Below are 16,099 nucleotides of genomic sequence, written 5' to 3'. Positions count from 1 at the left end.
CAGAACAAACAATAGAATAGAATAGAATAGAATAGAATAGCCTTTATTGTCATTGTACAGAGTACAACGAAATTGGAGTGCCACTCCCTTGGTGCAAGTTTCAATAATAAATATAAATGTAAAATATAAAAAGTACAAAAAAAAAAACAATCGTAAGTACTCAAACAATAGTATGTACAATATATACAGGATAGCAGCATTAATATAATGACAGTATGAATAGCAGCATAATATAATGACAGTGACGGTATGGAATAGGTTCAATTGTTTTTGTGCTTATTTACTACGGTGATAGCTCTGGGAAAGAAGCTATCCCTGAATCTGTTTGTCCTGGTTTTATGTGACCTGTACCGTCGGCCTGACGGTAATAGTTCAAACAGTTGGTTGCTGGGGTGAGAGTGGTCCTTGATGATATTGCCAGCTCTGCTGAGGTACCGAGAGTTTGCAGTGACCTCCAGGCTGGGCAGAGAGCAGCCAGTGATCTTCTGGGCTGTGTTGATGACCCTCTGCAGTACTTTCCTGTCTGCAGCTGAGCACCCTGCATACCATGTTGTTATGCCGTACGTTAGGATGCTCTCTATGGTGGCTCTGTAAAATGTCACCAGCAGCCTCTCCTCCAGGTTGTTCCTCCTGAGCACTCTCAGAAAGTGGAGACGCTGCTGGGCCTTTTTAACCACCGCTGTAGTATTTGCAGTCCAGGAGAGGTCATCAGATATCTGCACGCCCAGAAACCTCATGGAGTGTACCCTCTCCACACAGTTCCCGTGGATGTAGAGTGGGGCCGGGTCTGCTCTGCCCTTCCTGAAGTCCAAGATAAGTTCTTTAGTTTTCGTGGTGTTCAGTTGGAGGTTGTTAACTGAACACCACTCAGTCAGTCTGTTGACCTCATCTCTGTAGTCCGACTCATCCCCCCTTGAGATGAGTCCAACCACTGTGGTGTCATCCGCGAACTTTATGATGGTGTTTGAGAGATGGGTAGGGGAGCAGTCGGATGTGTAGAGCATAAACAGGAGGGGACTCAAAACACATCCTTGTGGAGACCCAGTGCTGAGTGTGATGGTGCTGGACCGGTGGGGGCCGAGTCTGACAGACTGTGGTCTATTTGTCAGGAAGTCCTTGATCCAGAGGCAGATGGGGGTGGAGAGTCCCAGGTGAGACAGTTTCTGGACCAGGATCTCCGGGATGATATGATTGAATGCTGAGCTGAAGTCCAGAAAGAGCATTCTCACATAGCTTCCTCGGTGCTCCAGGTGACTCAGCGCAGTGTGGAGCGCTATGGTGATAGCGTCCTCGGTGGAACGATTTGTCCTGTAGGCAAATTGGTGGGGGTCCAGAGTGGGAGGCAGACCGGCCCTGATGTGCTGACAGACCAGTCTCTCAAAGCACTTCATCACTACAGGCGTAAGTGCAACAGGCCTGTAGTCATTTGGGCTGGCCACAGCTGTCTTCTTGGCGATGGGGATGATGGTGGAGGTTTTGAGGCAGGGCGGGACGGTGTTTGATGACAAGGAAAGGTTGAAGATTTTAGTGAAGACTCCGGTCAGTTCGTCAGCACATGCTCTGAGAACCTTTCCATGTATTCCATCAGGACCTGCCGCCTTCCTGGGATTCACTGACCTTAGAACACACCTCACTTGGTGCTCCCTAAGTGTTAGTGTGCCAGTGCTGGGGGCGGGTGGAAGTGGTGTGGCAGCTGAGGGCTTGGTTGACTCAAAGCGGGCGAAGAAACGGTTTAGATCCTCAGCCAGTGAGGCATCAGTCCTAGATGTTGCCTGGTTATTGCTTCTGTAGTTGGTAATGTGATTGATCCCCTGCCACATTTTTCTGGGGTCGTTGTCAGCAAAGTGATCTTCAATCCTCCTCCTATAGGCAGCCTTAGCTTTCCTGATGCCTCTACTCAGGTCTGCCCTGGCCGCCCTGTACGCAGCCCTGTCCCCTGACTTGAAGGCAGTGTTGCGGCTTTTTAGGAGGGATTGCACTTCGCTATTCATCCAGGGTTTTTGATTTGGAAACACCCTGACCCTTTTGTTGACGGTGACATTGTCAACACAGTTCCTGATGTACGAGAGTACAGTGTTCGTGTACTCCTGGAGGTTGTGGCTGGAGAATAAATCCCATACAGTTGTTGAGAAGCAGTCCTGCAGTTGAGAAAGGGCTCCTTCAGGCCAGGTTTTTATTGTCTTTGTCTGGGGCTTTGTTTTTCTCAGCAGGGGGGTGTAGGTGGGGGAGAGGGACATGCAGAGGTGGTCAGATCCAGCCAGGTGGGGGAGGGGTGTCGCTCTGAAAGCATGCCTGATGTTTGAATAGACATGGTCCAAAGTGTGTTCTCCTCTCGTAGCAAAGTCCACGAACTGGACAAATTTAGGAAGCACAGTCTTTAGGCACGCTTTGTTAAAGTCGCCGGCGACAATAAAAACCCCATCGGGGTGGGCAAGCTGTTGTTTGTTTATGGTGTTGAGCAAGAGGCTGAGAGCCGTGCTAACGTTAGCATCAGCAGCCTAACCGACGAAGATGATGGATCCATGGGGTCAGGAAAGCCAGAAGCAGGGGAGCTGGAGAGGTACCTTTCATGTCCATTCACTGGAGGTGTGGTTCTATTGCATGGCATTCCTCACATCAAGAAACTGTCGATCAAAATCAATACAGCTCTTCCTGCATCTGGAGCTTGTGAAGGACTTCTCAGTCATGCAGGATTCCTGTTCACTGCTAAAAAACAGTTACAGCTTCACAGAAAGAACCTTGAGAGCAAACTGCTGCTGAAGCTTAACCATCACCTCACTGAGTGAAGAAATGGTACATTTCTGCTAAATATGCAGAAATAAATGCACACCCATACAACTTATGGTAAACTGAGCTGCCTTGTATGAACATACACTGAACAAAAATATAAACGCAACACTTTTGTTTTTGCTGCCATTCCCCATGGGATGGACGTAGAGACCTAAAATTCATTCCAGATACACAATATAACCATCCCTCCCAAACAGTGGTCACAAATCAGTCCAAATGTGTGGTAGTGGGCACATCTGCTACATTGAGATAATCCATCCCACCTCACAGGTGTGCCACATCAGGATGCTGATCTGACATCATGAGTAGTGCACAGGTGTACCTCAGACTGCCCACAACAAAAGGCCACCCTGGAATGTGCAGTTTTGTCTCACAGCAAAATGCCACAGATGCCACAAGCAATGAGGGAGCGTGCAATTGGCATGCTGACAGCAGGAATGTCAACCAGATCTGTCGCCCGTGCATTGAATGTTCATTTCTCAACCATAAGCCGTCTCCACAGGCGTTTCAGAGAATATGGCAGCACATCCAACCGGCCTCACAACCGCAGACCTCATGTAACCACACCAGCCCAGGACCTCCACATCCAGCAGGTTCACCTCCAAGATCGTCTGAGACCAGCCACCCAGACAGCTGCTGGAACAATTGGTTTGCACAACCAAACAATTTCTGCACAAACTGTCAGAAACCGTCTCAGGGACGCTCAACTGCATGCCCGTCGTCCTCATCGGGGTCTTGACCTGACTCCAGCTCGTCGCCGTAACAGACTTGTGTGGGCAAATGCTCACATTCGATGGCGTCTGGCACGTTGGAGAGGTGTGCGCTTCACGGATGAATCATGGTTCACATTGTTCAGGGCAGATGGCAGCTGAGAATGTCCCAGTTCTTGCATGGCCAGCATACTCACCGGACATGTCACCCATTGAGCATGTTCGGGATGTGCTTGACCGGCGTATACGACAGCGTGTACCAGTTCCCACGAATATCCAACAACCTCGCACAGCCATTGAAGTGGAGTGGACCAACATTCCACAGGCCACAATTGACAATCTGATAGACTCCATGCGACGATGTGTTGCACTGCATGAGGCAAATGGTGGTCACACCCGATACTGACCGGTTCTGGGTCCCCAGACCCCCAATAGCGCAAAAAACTGCACATTCCAGGGTGGCCTTTTGTTGTGGGCAGTCTGAGGTACACCTGTGCACTACTCATGATGTCAGATCAGCATCCTGATGTGGCACACCTGTGAGGTGGGATGGATTATCTAAATATAGCAGATGTGCCCACTACCACACATTTGGACTGATTTGTGACCACTGTTTGGGAGGGATGGTTATATTGTGTATCTGGAATTAATTTTAGGTCTCTACGTCCATCCCATGGGGAATGGGAGCAAAAACAAAAGTGTTGCGTTTATATTTTTGTTCAGTGTATGTTGAAGATGCCTTGTTCTAATGTTTTCTGTGAGGCTGCTGTGCCATTTGGAGCAAAAATGAATATAAAGTTTAAAGCATATCTTGTCACTGGAAATTGTTTGCACTGTTTATATATTTATATTATTTACTGTAAGTATTGGTGAAAAAAGCTTTATGTTGTGAAAAACTGAAATCTGGAAATTAGAATTGTTGTGCCTTATTTTGTTGATCTTTTTACATATATTCCTTTTGAAAATAGTTAAATTAGTATATTTATTTATTTTTGTTTGATAGCATTTATTTAAAAAATAAATCGGACATTTCAAACAGTTACTCGCTACTTGAGTGGTCTTTTCGCCAAGTACTTTCTTACTCTTACTTGATTAACTTTTTTGACGACTTCTTTTCACTTTTACTTGAGTAAGAATATTTTAAAGTAATGCTACTCTTACTTGAATACAATTTTTGGATACTCGACCCACCTCTAGATGTATCAGAATTTCACCCGACAGCATGTCACGTCTTATCACGTCGTCTTATACAGGATGTTATCATGAATAATAAGCAATGCCAATTTAAGTTTGAGGCAGTGAATGCGGAAATGGTAGAGCGCTTATTGATATCACTTCCTGACGATACATCCTCCGGCTCTGATAACATAGAGAGTAAACTGCTCAAAGTTGCAGCCAAGTTTGTGTCCCTTCCTATATGTCACATATTTAATAGATCGTTGGCATGCAGCTTATTTCCATTGCAGTGGAAAGAATCAAAAATAATTCCCATTCCTAAAAACAAGAATGACATTTTTAATGGTGTCAATAGCAGACCTATTAGTCTACTCCCCGTTCTAAATAAAATTATGGAGAGGATTGTCTATGAACAAATTCAACATTACCTAACAGAAAATCAGTTACTCACTCAGTTTCAACATGCTTACAAACCTGGTTATTCCACCAGTTCAGCTCTCATTCACATGACAGATAACTGGTATGAATATCTAGATAATGGGATTTTCTTTAGATTGTTTTAAACCTGTAATTAGTTTAGCAACTTCAGTGTCTGAAATATGAGTGATGGTGAACAAATTTTGACGAACATCATTCACATTATAAGAGCATATGACTGAGTCAAAGCTCTGATTGATTTCCTTAACAGATGAAATAAAAAAAAAGTGTTTAAGTTACTGGCAATAGATAGAGGCTCTCTAACAATAGTTATTTACATAAATGGTAAATGGCCTGTATTTATATAGCGCTTTACTAGTCCCTAAGGACCCCAAAGTGCTTTACATATCCAGTCATCCACCCATTCACACACTGGTGATGGCAAGCTACATTGTAGCCACAGCCACCCTGGGGCGCACTGACAGAGGCGAGGCTGCCGGACACTGGCGCCACCGGGCCCTCTTACCACCACCAGTAGGCAACGGGTGAAGTGTCTTGCCCAAGGACACAACGACTGAGACTGTCCAAGCCGGGGCTCGAACCGGCAACCTTCCGATTACAAGGCAAACTCCCAACTCTTGAGCCACGATCGCCACGATAAAGTTCAATTGTGTTTTTGCTTTTGTTTGAATGACGGCCAAGTAATTTATTTAGGTGTTGCCAGATAATTTTACCTTTACCTTTGGCTCTTTCAATTATATTTATAAAAAAATTTGCTTTGGCCTGTCTCAAACTTCTTGTTATTTTGTTCCACATTGAAGTCAATCTGTCTATCCAGAGTTGGACCTGTTTTCAGGAACTGTTTTAGTAATTGATCTCTTGTTTTCATTAGATTCTTGCACTCTTTGTTTAACCAGGGCAGATTAGATGTTGTCTTTATTTTTTGTTGACCTCTAATGGAGTATGTTGATATAACATCCTTGACAATGTCAGTGAAGTGACTGCTGCAGAATTGTGGCTCATCACTACACAATAAACGCTCCCAGTTAGCTGATGCTAATGCTTCTGCTACATTTTGTCGCTGACTTCTTGGTATAAATTCATAAAAGGATCTCCTATTAGATGAAATATGAAAGTGATTCTTAACCCGTGATTTTATAAGTTTTCTAGAAAATAATATAAAATTGTGGTCTGAAATACCAGTGATAAAATTATAAGATTTAATAATTCGCTCGAGCTTATTACTGAAAACCAGATCTATTTTAGTTCTAGAGTGTCTCGTTATTCTTGTGGGTTGTTCAATGTGTTGAGTAATGTTTAAAGTCTCCATTATGTCCTTGAGTGTTTTTCTGTCCTTTTCACAGTCCCAGTTGACATTAAAATCTCCCATTATAATTATTTCATTAGACTTATTATTTATAGTATGATATTCAAGTACTATCTGTAGTTGTTCATAAAAAATATTCTTTGCGGAAGGAGGGCGATATAAACAGATCAACGTAAATGACATTTCTGGGGAAAGAGTGATTTTAACAGAAATATGTTCTATTTCAACATCTATTGGTGAACTAAGTAAAGAGCAATCCAGGTGTTTTTTTACATACACAAGTATTCCTCCTCTTGTTCCAATTCTATCCCTTCTAAATACTGTGTACTCTGGAAAGACAACTGCAGACTCAGGAGAAGAACTTGAGAGCCAAGATTCAGAGATACCCAAAATAGAAATATTGGAATTGCTTAGAATATGTTCCAGTTGCTCATGCTTTGGTAACATACTGCGAATGTTAATGTGTCCACATAGAAGCCCCTTTGGTTTATTTTTAGTGTCCCAGAGTACTTTAGCCTGATTAAATGTCTTGCAGATCTTTGTTCCTCTGTAACTTTTAATAGCAGGATTTCCTGTCCTTTTGTTGACAATGCTATGAGCATTTAATGATGAGAAACCCTTTACCGGAGACTGTAGTTGGGGTACAGCAGATGGAGGCCCAGGCAGCCGAGATGGGGGCCCAGGCAGCCGAGATGGGGGCCCAGGCCGCCGAGATGGGGGCCCAGGCAGCCTGGTACTTCGGCGGGTCCACTCTTAGTGTGTGCACATCTTTTTTTGCGCTAGATTCTGAAGCTGCAGCTTTTGTCTCTCTCCAAACAAAATTGACTGAACAGCAGCAAGAAGATCCAAACTACGCTTCACATTTTGCTTCACATAAACATCGTCAGGAATTCCATTTTACCTTTTCTGTTTTGCTTCCACCACAATAAAATGACACTTTCTGCAGAGTTCTCTCTCTCAGTGTACAATTCCCATCTAAAAACCTCTGCTTTCGGCATTATTCACTTGTCTATTACCCACCAGTTTACTGTTGCTTACAGCGCTGTCAGGCGCTTTTTTTGGGGGGGGGGGGGGGGGGGGGGGGGTTGTTTGTTTGTGTTTTTTTAAATCATTTGCAACAAGAAAGCCTAATTTCTGTTGTTCAATACTGAAGAAAGTTAAATTTATGCCAAATTGCAAAACGCTTATCTGTGTCTCTAATCAAACCCCTGTAACTTTGCTCTGCTTCACTTCAGCAGCATAGGGTATTGTTCATATGTTGATTCATGTTTTTATTCCGTTTTTGTTCTATTGCAGAATATTTTTAAGGTTATCTGCTATAAAAATTTGGACCAGGAAAATGTCTTTCATGTTTTTCTGTGTTTTATCCTCAGTTACTTTGGCATAAAGTCATCTGCTGTGATGCTTGCACCTTCGATAAATTCTCGCAAGTGTCAGCTTTCTTTTTATAGATATAAAAGTATGGATATGTACTGATAAGTGATCAGAGTTATATTTCTGACTGAGGCAAAATTTCCCCAATTAGAGTGATTCTAGAAATCAGTGACGATATCCAGCCCTACTATGAAGGTAAAGCAGCATGCTTTCTGAAAGTGGCCAATGAAAATAAAGTGGTCTTTCTGTGACAGGTGAACTGAGAGGGGAAAAGGTTCTAAAACCATTAAATCTTTCTTCTTTTTCCATACATAAATTGTAATGTATTTATGTATATATTGACTAATGATAAATAAATTATATTGCACATAAATATATATTCCTTGTCTTGATTCAACATATGGAGGATTTCATTTGATTACAAATTGTTTTTCAGACTGAGTGCTTGTAACCTCTCAGAGAGAAGCTGTGACGCTCTGTCCTCAGTTCTCAGCTCCAAGTTTTCTAGTTTGAGAGAACTAGACCTGAGTAACAACAACCTACGGGATTCAGGAGTGAAGCTTCTTTCTCTAGACCTACTAAGTCCCCATTGTACACTGGAAACTCTGAGGTTAGAAATTCCTGTTCTTATTCTGCTGTTTTTAATATATTTAATTGCTGCCATAATTGAATCCAGTGTAGAGTAAATGCCAAGATTTCTTATTTTAAATGGCCAAAGGTAACCTTAGTTTTTGTTTTTCTTTTCTGTCATAAGCTGCAGCAGAGCAGTACAAAGCATGCTTTACTAGAAAGCTGTCATAAACAACCCCTTTTAACAGGGATTCTCTTTTATATGGTCAATGTTCCAAAGAAGAATGTTTCAAACACTGACCACATTATAAAGTTTACCACACAGGGATGTCTTTGTTTAGGTTACTTTTTGACTCATGCGCTAGAAATTGTTTTTAATAGGTTTACAGTTTGTTTTCACATCTTCTGCATCAGAAGGCTGAGGAGTTGAAGTAGCATGCTTCTTGAAACTTGCAAATAAAAATGAGGTAGTTTTTTTAGGATGGGTGAACTGAAATGGGGAATGAGGTAAAATGACTTCTTTCATATAAAGGATTAAGTGGGGACTACACCAAGGTCAAAACATGTTTCTTTTTGTCCCCAAAACATAAACTGCAATGTATTTATATCTTTATTCATGTTAAATTATATTGCACATAATCATATTTCTTGTCTTGATTCACCATGTGATTTTGTTTGATAACAAATTGTTTTTCAGACTGAGTGGCTGTAACCTCTCAAGGAGAAGCTGTGAATCTCTGTCCTCAGTTCTCAGCTTCCAGTCCTCTAGTCTGAGAGAACTGGACCTGAGTAACAATAACGTGCATGATTCAGGTGTGAAGTTTCTGTATGCAAAACTGCAGAGTTCACTTTGTACACTGGAAATTCTGAGGTCAGAACTTTTTACTTTTTGTTTGAATGAATTTATGTTCTTTTTTACTATATTCCTCGGATTCCCCACCCCACGGTTAACTGACAAGAATTTGATGGATCATTGGACGATTCAATGAAATTAACTAATTAAAACTTTAGCTTGTAAAGTGTTTATTGCTGTTTCTTAGTTAACTCCATTATTTCTAAGTTTAAGTAAACTGCCACATTCCTAACCTTTTCATTTGACAGTAAGATTCCTTAACAAAAAGTTTGTTATTTATTTTTAATTTTCAGACTGAGTGACTGTAACCTCTCAGAGAGAGCCTGTGCAACTCTGTCCTCAGTCCTCAGCTCCAAGTCGTCTAGTCTGAGAGAGCTGGACCTGAGTAACAATAACGTGCATGATTCAGGCGTGAAGCTTCTGTCTGATGGACTGAAGAATCCACAGTGCAAAGTAGAAACTCTCTGGTCAGAATTTTGATTTTTTTCTACTCATTACAACTTAAAATCTAAATCATTAAACTGCGCAAAGAGCTACTTTTTATAAGGAGCACTATTATGTTTTGGTGGAATTTTACACACTGAATTAGAGTCTACAAATTTGTCATAATAAGAATTTTCTTTGTGATTGTTAAAAAAAAACATTACTTGATGCCCTTTTTCAATTTATAGATGTACGTTGCATCTTTATTACATGTTATATAGAAATATATGGGTCTGCCCCGGGGCCTCCTCCCGGTGGGGCATACCCAGAACACCTCACCCAGGAGGTGCCCAGGAGGCATCCTTGTCAGATGCCCGAACCACCTCAGCTGGCTCCTTTCGATGTGGAGCAGCAGCGGCTCTACTCTGAGCCCCTCCCGGATGGCCTAAGTTCTCACCCTATCTCTAAGGCAGAGGCCAGCCACCCTTCGGAGGAAGCTCATTTCCGCCACTTGTATCCGCGATCTTGTTCTTTCGGTCACTACCCACAGCTCGTGGCCATAGGTGAGGGTAGGGACGTAGATAGACCGGTAAATTGAGAGCTTCGCTTTTACACTCAGCTCCCTCTTCACCACGATGGACCAGTGCAGCGTCCGCATTGCTGCAGCCCCAATCTGTCTGTTGATCTCCAGCTCCCTTCTCGCATCACTCGCGAACAAGACCCCGAGATACTTGAACTCCTCCACTTGGGTCAGGAACTCATCCCCGACCCGGAGTGGGCACTCCACCCTTTTCCGGCTGAGAACCATGGCCTTAGATTTGGAGGTGCTGATCCTCATTCCCGCTGCTTCACACTCGGCTGCAAACCGTTCCAGTGCGAGCTGGAGGCCCCCACCCGATGAAGCCAACAAAACCACATCATCCGCAAAAAGCAGAGATGAGACTCTGAGGCCACCAAAGTGAAAGCCCTCCGCCACTTGGCTGCGCCTAGAAATCCTGTCCATAAAAATTCTGAACAGAACCGGAGACAAAGGGCAGCCCTGGCGGAGCCCATCACCCACCGGGAACGAGTCCGACTTATTGCCGGCAATGCGAATTAAGCTCTTGCAACAGTTGTATAGGGATCGAATGGCCCGTAGCAATGGGCCAGACACCCCATACTCCTGCAACACCTCCCACAGGACACCCCGAGGGACACGGTCGAATGCCTTCTCCAAGTCCACAAAACACATGCAGACTGGTTGGGTAAACTCCCATGCACCCTCCAGTATCCTTGAGAGGATAAAAAGCTGGTCCAGTGTTCCGTGACCAGGACGAAAACGGCATTGTTCCTCCTGTATCCGAGGTTTGACTAGCAGACGAACTCTCCTTTCCAGCACCCTGGCATAGACTTTCCCAGGGAGGCTGAGGAGTGTGATCCCCCTGTAGTTGGAACACACCCTCCGGTCTCCCTTCTTAAAGATAGGGACCACCACCCCGGTCTGCCAGTCCAGCGGTACTGCACCTGATCTCCACGCAACATTGTAGAGGCGTGTCAACCAGGACAGCCCTACAATGTCCAGAGCCTTCAGGAATTCGGGGCGGACCTCATCAACACCAGGGGCTCTGCCACCAAGGAGTTGTTTAACTGCCTCAGTGACCTCGCCCCCGGAAATTGGCATTTCATTTCCCTCATCCCCAGACTCTGCCTCCTCCTCAGAAGACGTGTCAGTGGGATTAAGGAGGTTCTCGAAGTATTCCTTCCACCGCCTGACAATTTTCTCAGTCGACGTCAGCAGCACTCCGCCAGCACTATACACAGTGCAGGTAGAGCACCGCCTGACGGTTTGCCAGAATCTCTTCGAGGCAGTCCAAAAGTCCTTTTCCATGGCCTCTCCGAACTCCTCCCACACCCGAGTTTTTGCTTCAGCCACTGCCCGAGCCGCATTCCGCTTGTCGATACCTGTCGGCTGCCTCCGGAGCCCCACAGGCTAACCCGTATATATATGTATATATGTGTGTATATATGTATATGTAAGATAAGATAAGATAAGATAGAACTTTATTAATCCCTCGGGTGGGTTCCTCTGGGAAATTTGGTTTCCAAAAGCACAGCACCGACAGAAGTTACAGTTACAGAATGATATATATATATATATACACACACACACACATATAAATACAGAGACAAATATATATATATAATACACGAAGGGGATAAATAGAATAAGTGATTTGCACATTTCAAGTATTGAGGTCTATTGCACAATTGACTATTTACTATTTACAAAAGTATTGCACAAAGGTATTGCACAGTGAGGTGAAGAGGCACTACAGCTTAGTTGTTCCCCCCTCCTTTGTCCTCCTGTTTCCCTTCCCTCTCCCCTCCAGAGAGGAGTTAAACAGTCTGATGGCGTGTGGGACAAAGGAGTTTTTAAGTCTGTTAGTTCTTGTCTTGGGAAGAAGCAACCTGTCACTGAACAGACTCTTCTGGTTGTTAATGGCCATGTGCAGAGGATGCCCAGCATTGTTCATAATGTCCAGCAGTTTTTTTAGTGTCCTTTTCTCTGCCACTGTCACCAGAGTGTCCAGCTTCATGCCGACCACAGAGCCAGCCTTCCTGATCAGTTTCTCCAGCCTGCATGAGTCCTTCTTTGCTGTGCTGCTCCCCCAGCACACCACAGCATAGAAAAGTACTCCAGCAACCACTGACTGGTAAAACATCCTCAGGCGCTTCCTGCAGATGTTAAAAGACCTCAGCCTCCTGAGGAAGTACAGTCGGCTTTGGGCTTTTTTATACAGGTGCTCTGTGTTGCATGACCAGTCCAGTTTATTGTCCACCCACAGCCCGAGGTACTTGTACTTGTTGACCACCTCCACCTCCTCCCCCTCTATCTGAACCGGCAGTGGACCTTCTCTGGACCTCCCGAAGTCCACAACCAGTTCCTTAGTCTTTGAGGTGTTGAGTTGCAGGTGGTTTGTGTGACTCCATGCGACAAAGTTCCTCACCAGACTTCTGTACTCCTCTTCCTGATCATCCCAGATACACCCCATGATGGCTGTGTCATCTGCAAACTACTGAATATGGCATAATTCAGAGTTGTAGCAGAAGTCAGAGGTGTACAGGGTGAAGAGAAGAGGGGACAGCACAGTTCCCTGTGGTGCTCCTGTGCTGCTGACCACTGTGTCAGACGTGATGTCCTTCAGCCTGACGTACTGTGGTCTGTCGGTGAGGTAGTCGGAGATCCAAGCCACCAGGCAGGGGTCCACCTCCATCCTGTTCAGTTTTTCCTGAAGCATACAGGGCCGGATGGTATTAAAGGCACTGGAAAAGTCAAGAAACAGGATCCTGACCATGCCTTTTCCCCCATCCAGGTGTGAGTGGGCTCTACAGTATGTATATGTATATATGTATATATATATGTATATATGTGTATATATATGTATATATGTGTATATATATGTATATATGTGTATATATATGTATATGTGTGTGTGTGTGTTTATATATGTATGTATATGTGTGTATGTATATATGTATATATATATATACGTGTATGTATGTATATACGTATGTATATATTGGCATGAATACACTTGAAGCTCTTTATGAACAATTCTCTTCTAGTAACTGTTCATCATTCCAGCCTACCAAGCAGTTCTGCAAACTCTCCAAATGACGTGCCAACAGAATTGTAATGATCATCTTGGTGTTGTGACCACCCCTAGTAAATCTCCTGTGCTAATTTCAGCTGGCTGCACAGTTGTGGTCGAGGGTTCTGCCAAGCTTCTCAGCCCAGCTAGTCAATGTGTTGTCATTCAGCACCCGGGTTCAGGCCTGCCGGGTGGTTTGTGTGTCAGTAATTGTCTAGTCGCTCTTAAAGCTGGTACACACACTCAGGTTCCAGTTGTTGTATCAAACGGAACAGAGCAAGAGATCTACATACCAGCTTTGAGTGTTATTGCAGAGCTGGGAGGCTATGACTGCATAGTCTCTGAGCACAGTGTGACAAACCCCCCAGATCGGGAGATGTTGTCAACACCCCTCACTTTCAATTTCGGTGAGTCACCAATACCAGCAGAATGGAAAGAACGGATCACAACAAAACTGAATGCCATGTCTGAAGTTTTTTCACATCATGACTTGGATTTTGGTTGCACTAAAGAAGTGAAGCATCACATCAAGCTCCATGACAATACCCCTTTTAAACACAAAGCAAGACCTATTCATCCCCAGGACATAGAAGCTGTTCGTAAACATCTTCGAGAGCTTCTAGATGCTGGTGTTATGAGGGAGTCGGAGTCATCATTTTCATCACCAATAGTGGTTGTCAAGAAGAAAAATGGAGACATTCAACTATGTATTGACTACCGCAAACTCAACCTGCAAACGATTAAGGATGCGTATGCATTGCCCAACTTGGAGGAATCGTTTACAGCACTCACTGGATCGAAATGGTTCTCTGTGCTTGATCTCAAATCTGGTTATTATCAGATAGAGATGGATGAAGCTGATAAAGTCAAAACCGCTTTTGTAACACCAATTGGGCTTTGGGAGTTCAACCGAATGCCTCAAGGAGTTACTAATGCACCTTCAACGTTCCAAAGACTTATGGAGAAGTGCATGGGAGACTTGCACCTGAAAGAGGTCATGGTGTTTTTGGATGATTTGATCATATTCTCCAACACTTGAGGAGCACGAAGACCGTTTGCTGAGAGTGTTGAATCGCTTGAAAGAATTTGGGTTCAAACTTTCTCCAGAAAAATGCAAATTCTTTCAGACATCCGTCCGATACTTGGGCCACATTGTTTCAGAAAATGGTGTTGAGACAGACCCAGAAAAGGTTGCCACCTTGAAATCCTGGCCAATTCCATCCACCTTGAAGACCTTGAAATCTTTTCTGGGATTCGCTGGCTACTATAGGCGTTTTATTAAGGGATATTCCATGATCGACAAGCCACTTAACAACCTCACACGCGGGTACCCATCCACACAAAAAACCTCTAAAAATGAGACTTCTAAGAGCTCACAGTTTGATCCCAAGCAATCCTTTGGTTCCAGGTGGAGTCCTGAATGTCAGTTGGCTTTTGATACTCTCATTGACAAACTTACCACTGCACCAGTTCTAGGTTTTGCTGATCCGGCACTGCCTTACATTCTCCACACAGATGCCAGCACCACCGGATTGGGTGCTGCCCTTTACCAAGAGCAAGAGGGGAGACTTAGGGTGATAGCCTATGCTAGTAGGGGTTTGTCATCCAGTGAAAGTCGTTACCCAGCTCCCAAGCCTGAATTCTTGGCACTGAAGTGGAGCGTGACAGAAAAATTTCATGATTACTTGTACGGAGCAAGTTTTACAGTGGTCACGGATAACAACCCACTTACCTATATCTTGACATCAGCAAAGTTGGATGCTACCGGCCATCGTTGGCTGGCTGCTCTTTCTACATTCTCATTCAAGATACAGCAAAACCTGGATGCAGATGCACTTTCCTGTCGGCCCCATGATGGTACTTCCTTTAGTGAACCTGCTCAAAAAGATGAGGAGCTAATTAATCAGTTTACTCAACATCTCTCAACCAGCAGTGGCGGTGAAATATCAGCTGAAGTTGTCGATGCGATTTGCCAAAGTTGTGTTGTCAGGACCCAAGCTGAGAATAGTTTGGTCGAATCCCTGTCCATCAACACAGCAGTGCTTCCTGAGAATTACTCAGAAGATTCCCATGGACTTCCTGTTATTTCCACCATATTCCATTCTGAGCTTTATGAAGAACAGAGAACTGATCCAACTCTCCGGGAGGTTATTCACCAGTTGGAGTCAGGAGAAAAAGTTCCTCTGACAGCCACGAAAGAGTTTCCTGAAATTCCTCTTCTCCTTCGAGAACTGAACAAATTGGAGCTGATTGATGGTATTCTCTATTGGAAGTGATATGAAAATGAACAACCATCATACCAACTGGTCCTTCCGACAGAACTGCGGCAAACTGTTCTCCACAGCCTCCACAACGATATGGGCCACCTGGGAGTGGAACGGACCCTTGACCTTGCCAGGACTCGGTTCTATTGACAGGAATGGCAGTGGATGTGGAAAATAAAATAAAAACCTGTGGCCGGTGTATTCGCCGGAAAAGCTTGCCGGAGAGAGCTGCTCCTCTTGTTAACATTCGGACATCACGTCCACTTGAACTCATCAAATATGCCCTTGCCATTCCAACACCAAACCAAAAGGCAAAAAACTGTGGCTAAATGTCGTTGGGAAAACTTCATCATTTATTATGGAATTCCAGAAAGACTCCATACAGATCAAGGGCCAGACTTTGAGTCGAAATTGATAAAGGAGTTATGTGCCCTGTTGGGAGTCCAAAAGTGTCACACAACACCGTACCATCCAAGAGGAAACCCAGTAGAGAGGTTTAATCGCACTCTACTGGCCATGTTGGGAACTCTTTTTTTTTTTTTTTCCTGCCTGTCCCGTTTGGC

The 16,099-nt window shown here is 44.0% G+C and overlaps 1 protein-coding gene across 1 annotated transcript in view; it reads left to right on the top strand.

Moving 5' to 3' along the window:
* The window catches only part of LOC147309375 (uncharacterized), a 64,862-nt gene that overhangs the window by 39,249 nt on the left and 9,514 nt on the right, over nucleotides 1-16,099 (top strand). The window contains exons 9-11 of the mRNA XM_086270248.1: nucleotides 8,231-8,404; nucleotides 9,062-9,235; nucleotides 9,511-9,684. Of these exons, the coding sequence (XP_086126374.1) occupies nucleotides 8,231-8,404; nucleotides 9,062-9,235; nucleotides 9,511-9,684 (522 nt within the window). The remainder of the gene's footprint in view (nucleotides 1-8,230; nucleotides 8,405-9,061; nucleotides 9,236-9,510; nucleotides 9,685-16,099) is intronic.

The sequence above is a fragment of the Aulonocara sp. 'chitande type north' Nkhata Bay genome, linkage group LG17 (assembly GCF_057382095.1).
Source record: "Aulonocara sp. 'chitande type north' Nkhata Bay isolate Kocher_YH1m ecotype deep benthic linkage group LG17, A_spYH_male_GT1.1, whole genome shotgun sequence".
In the NCBI taxonomy this organism is placed as follows: domain Eukaryota; kingdom Metazoa; phylum Chordata; class Actinopteri; order Cichliformes; family Cichlidae; genus Aulonocara; species Aulonocara sp. 'chitande type north' Nkhata Bay.
This window is presented reverse-complemented; position numbering and strand designations above follow the sequence as displayed.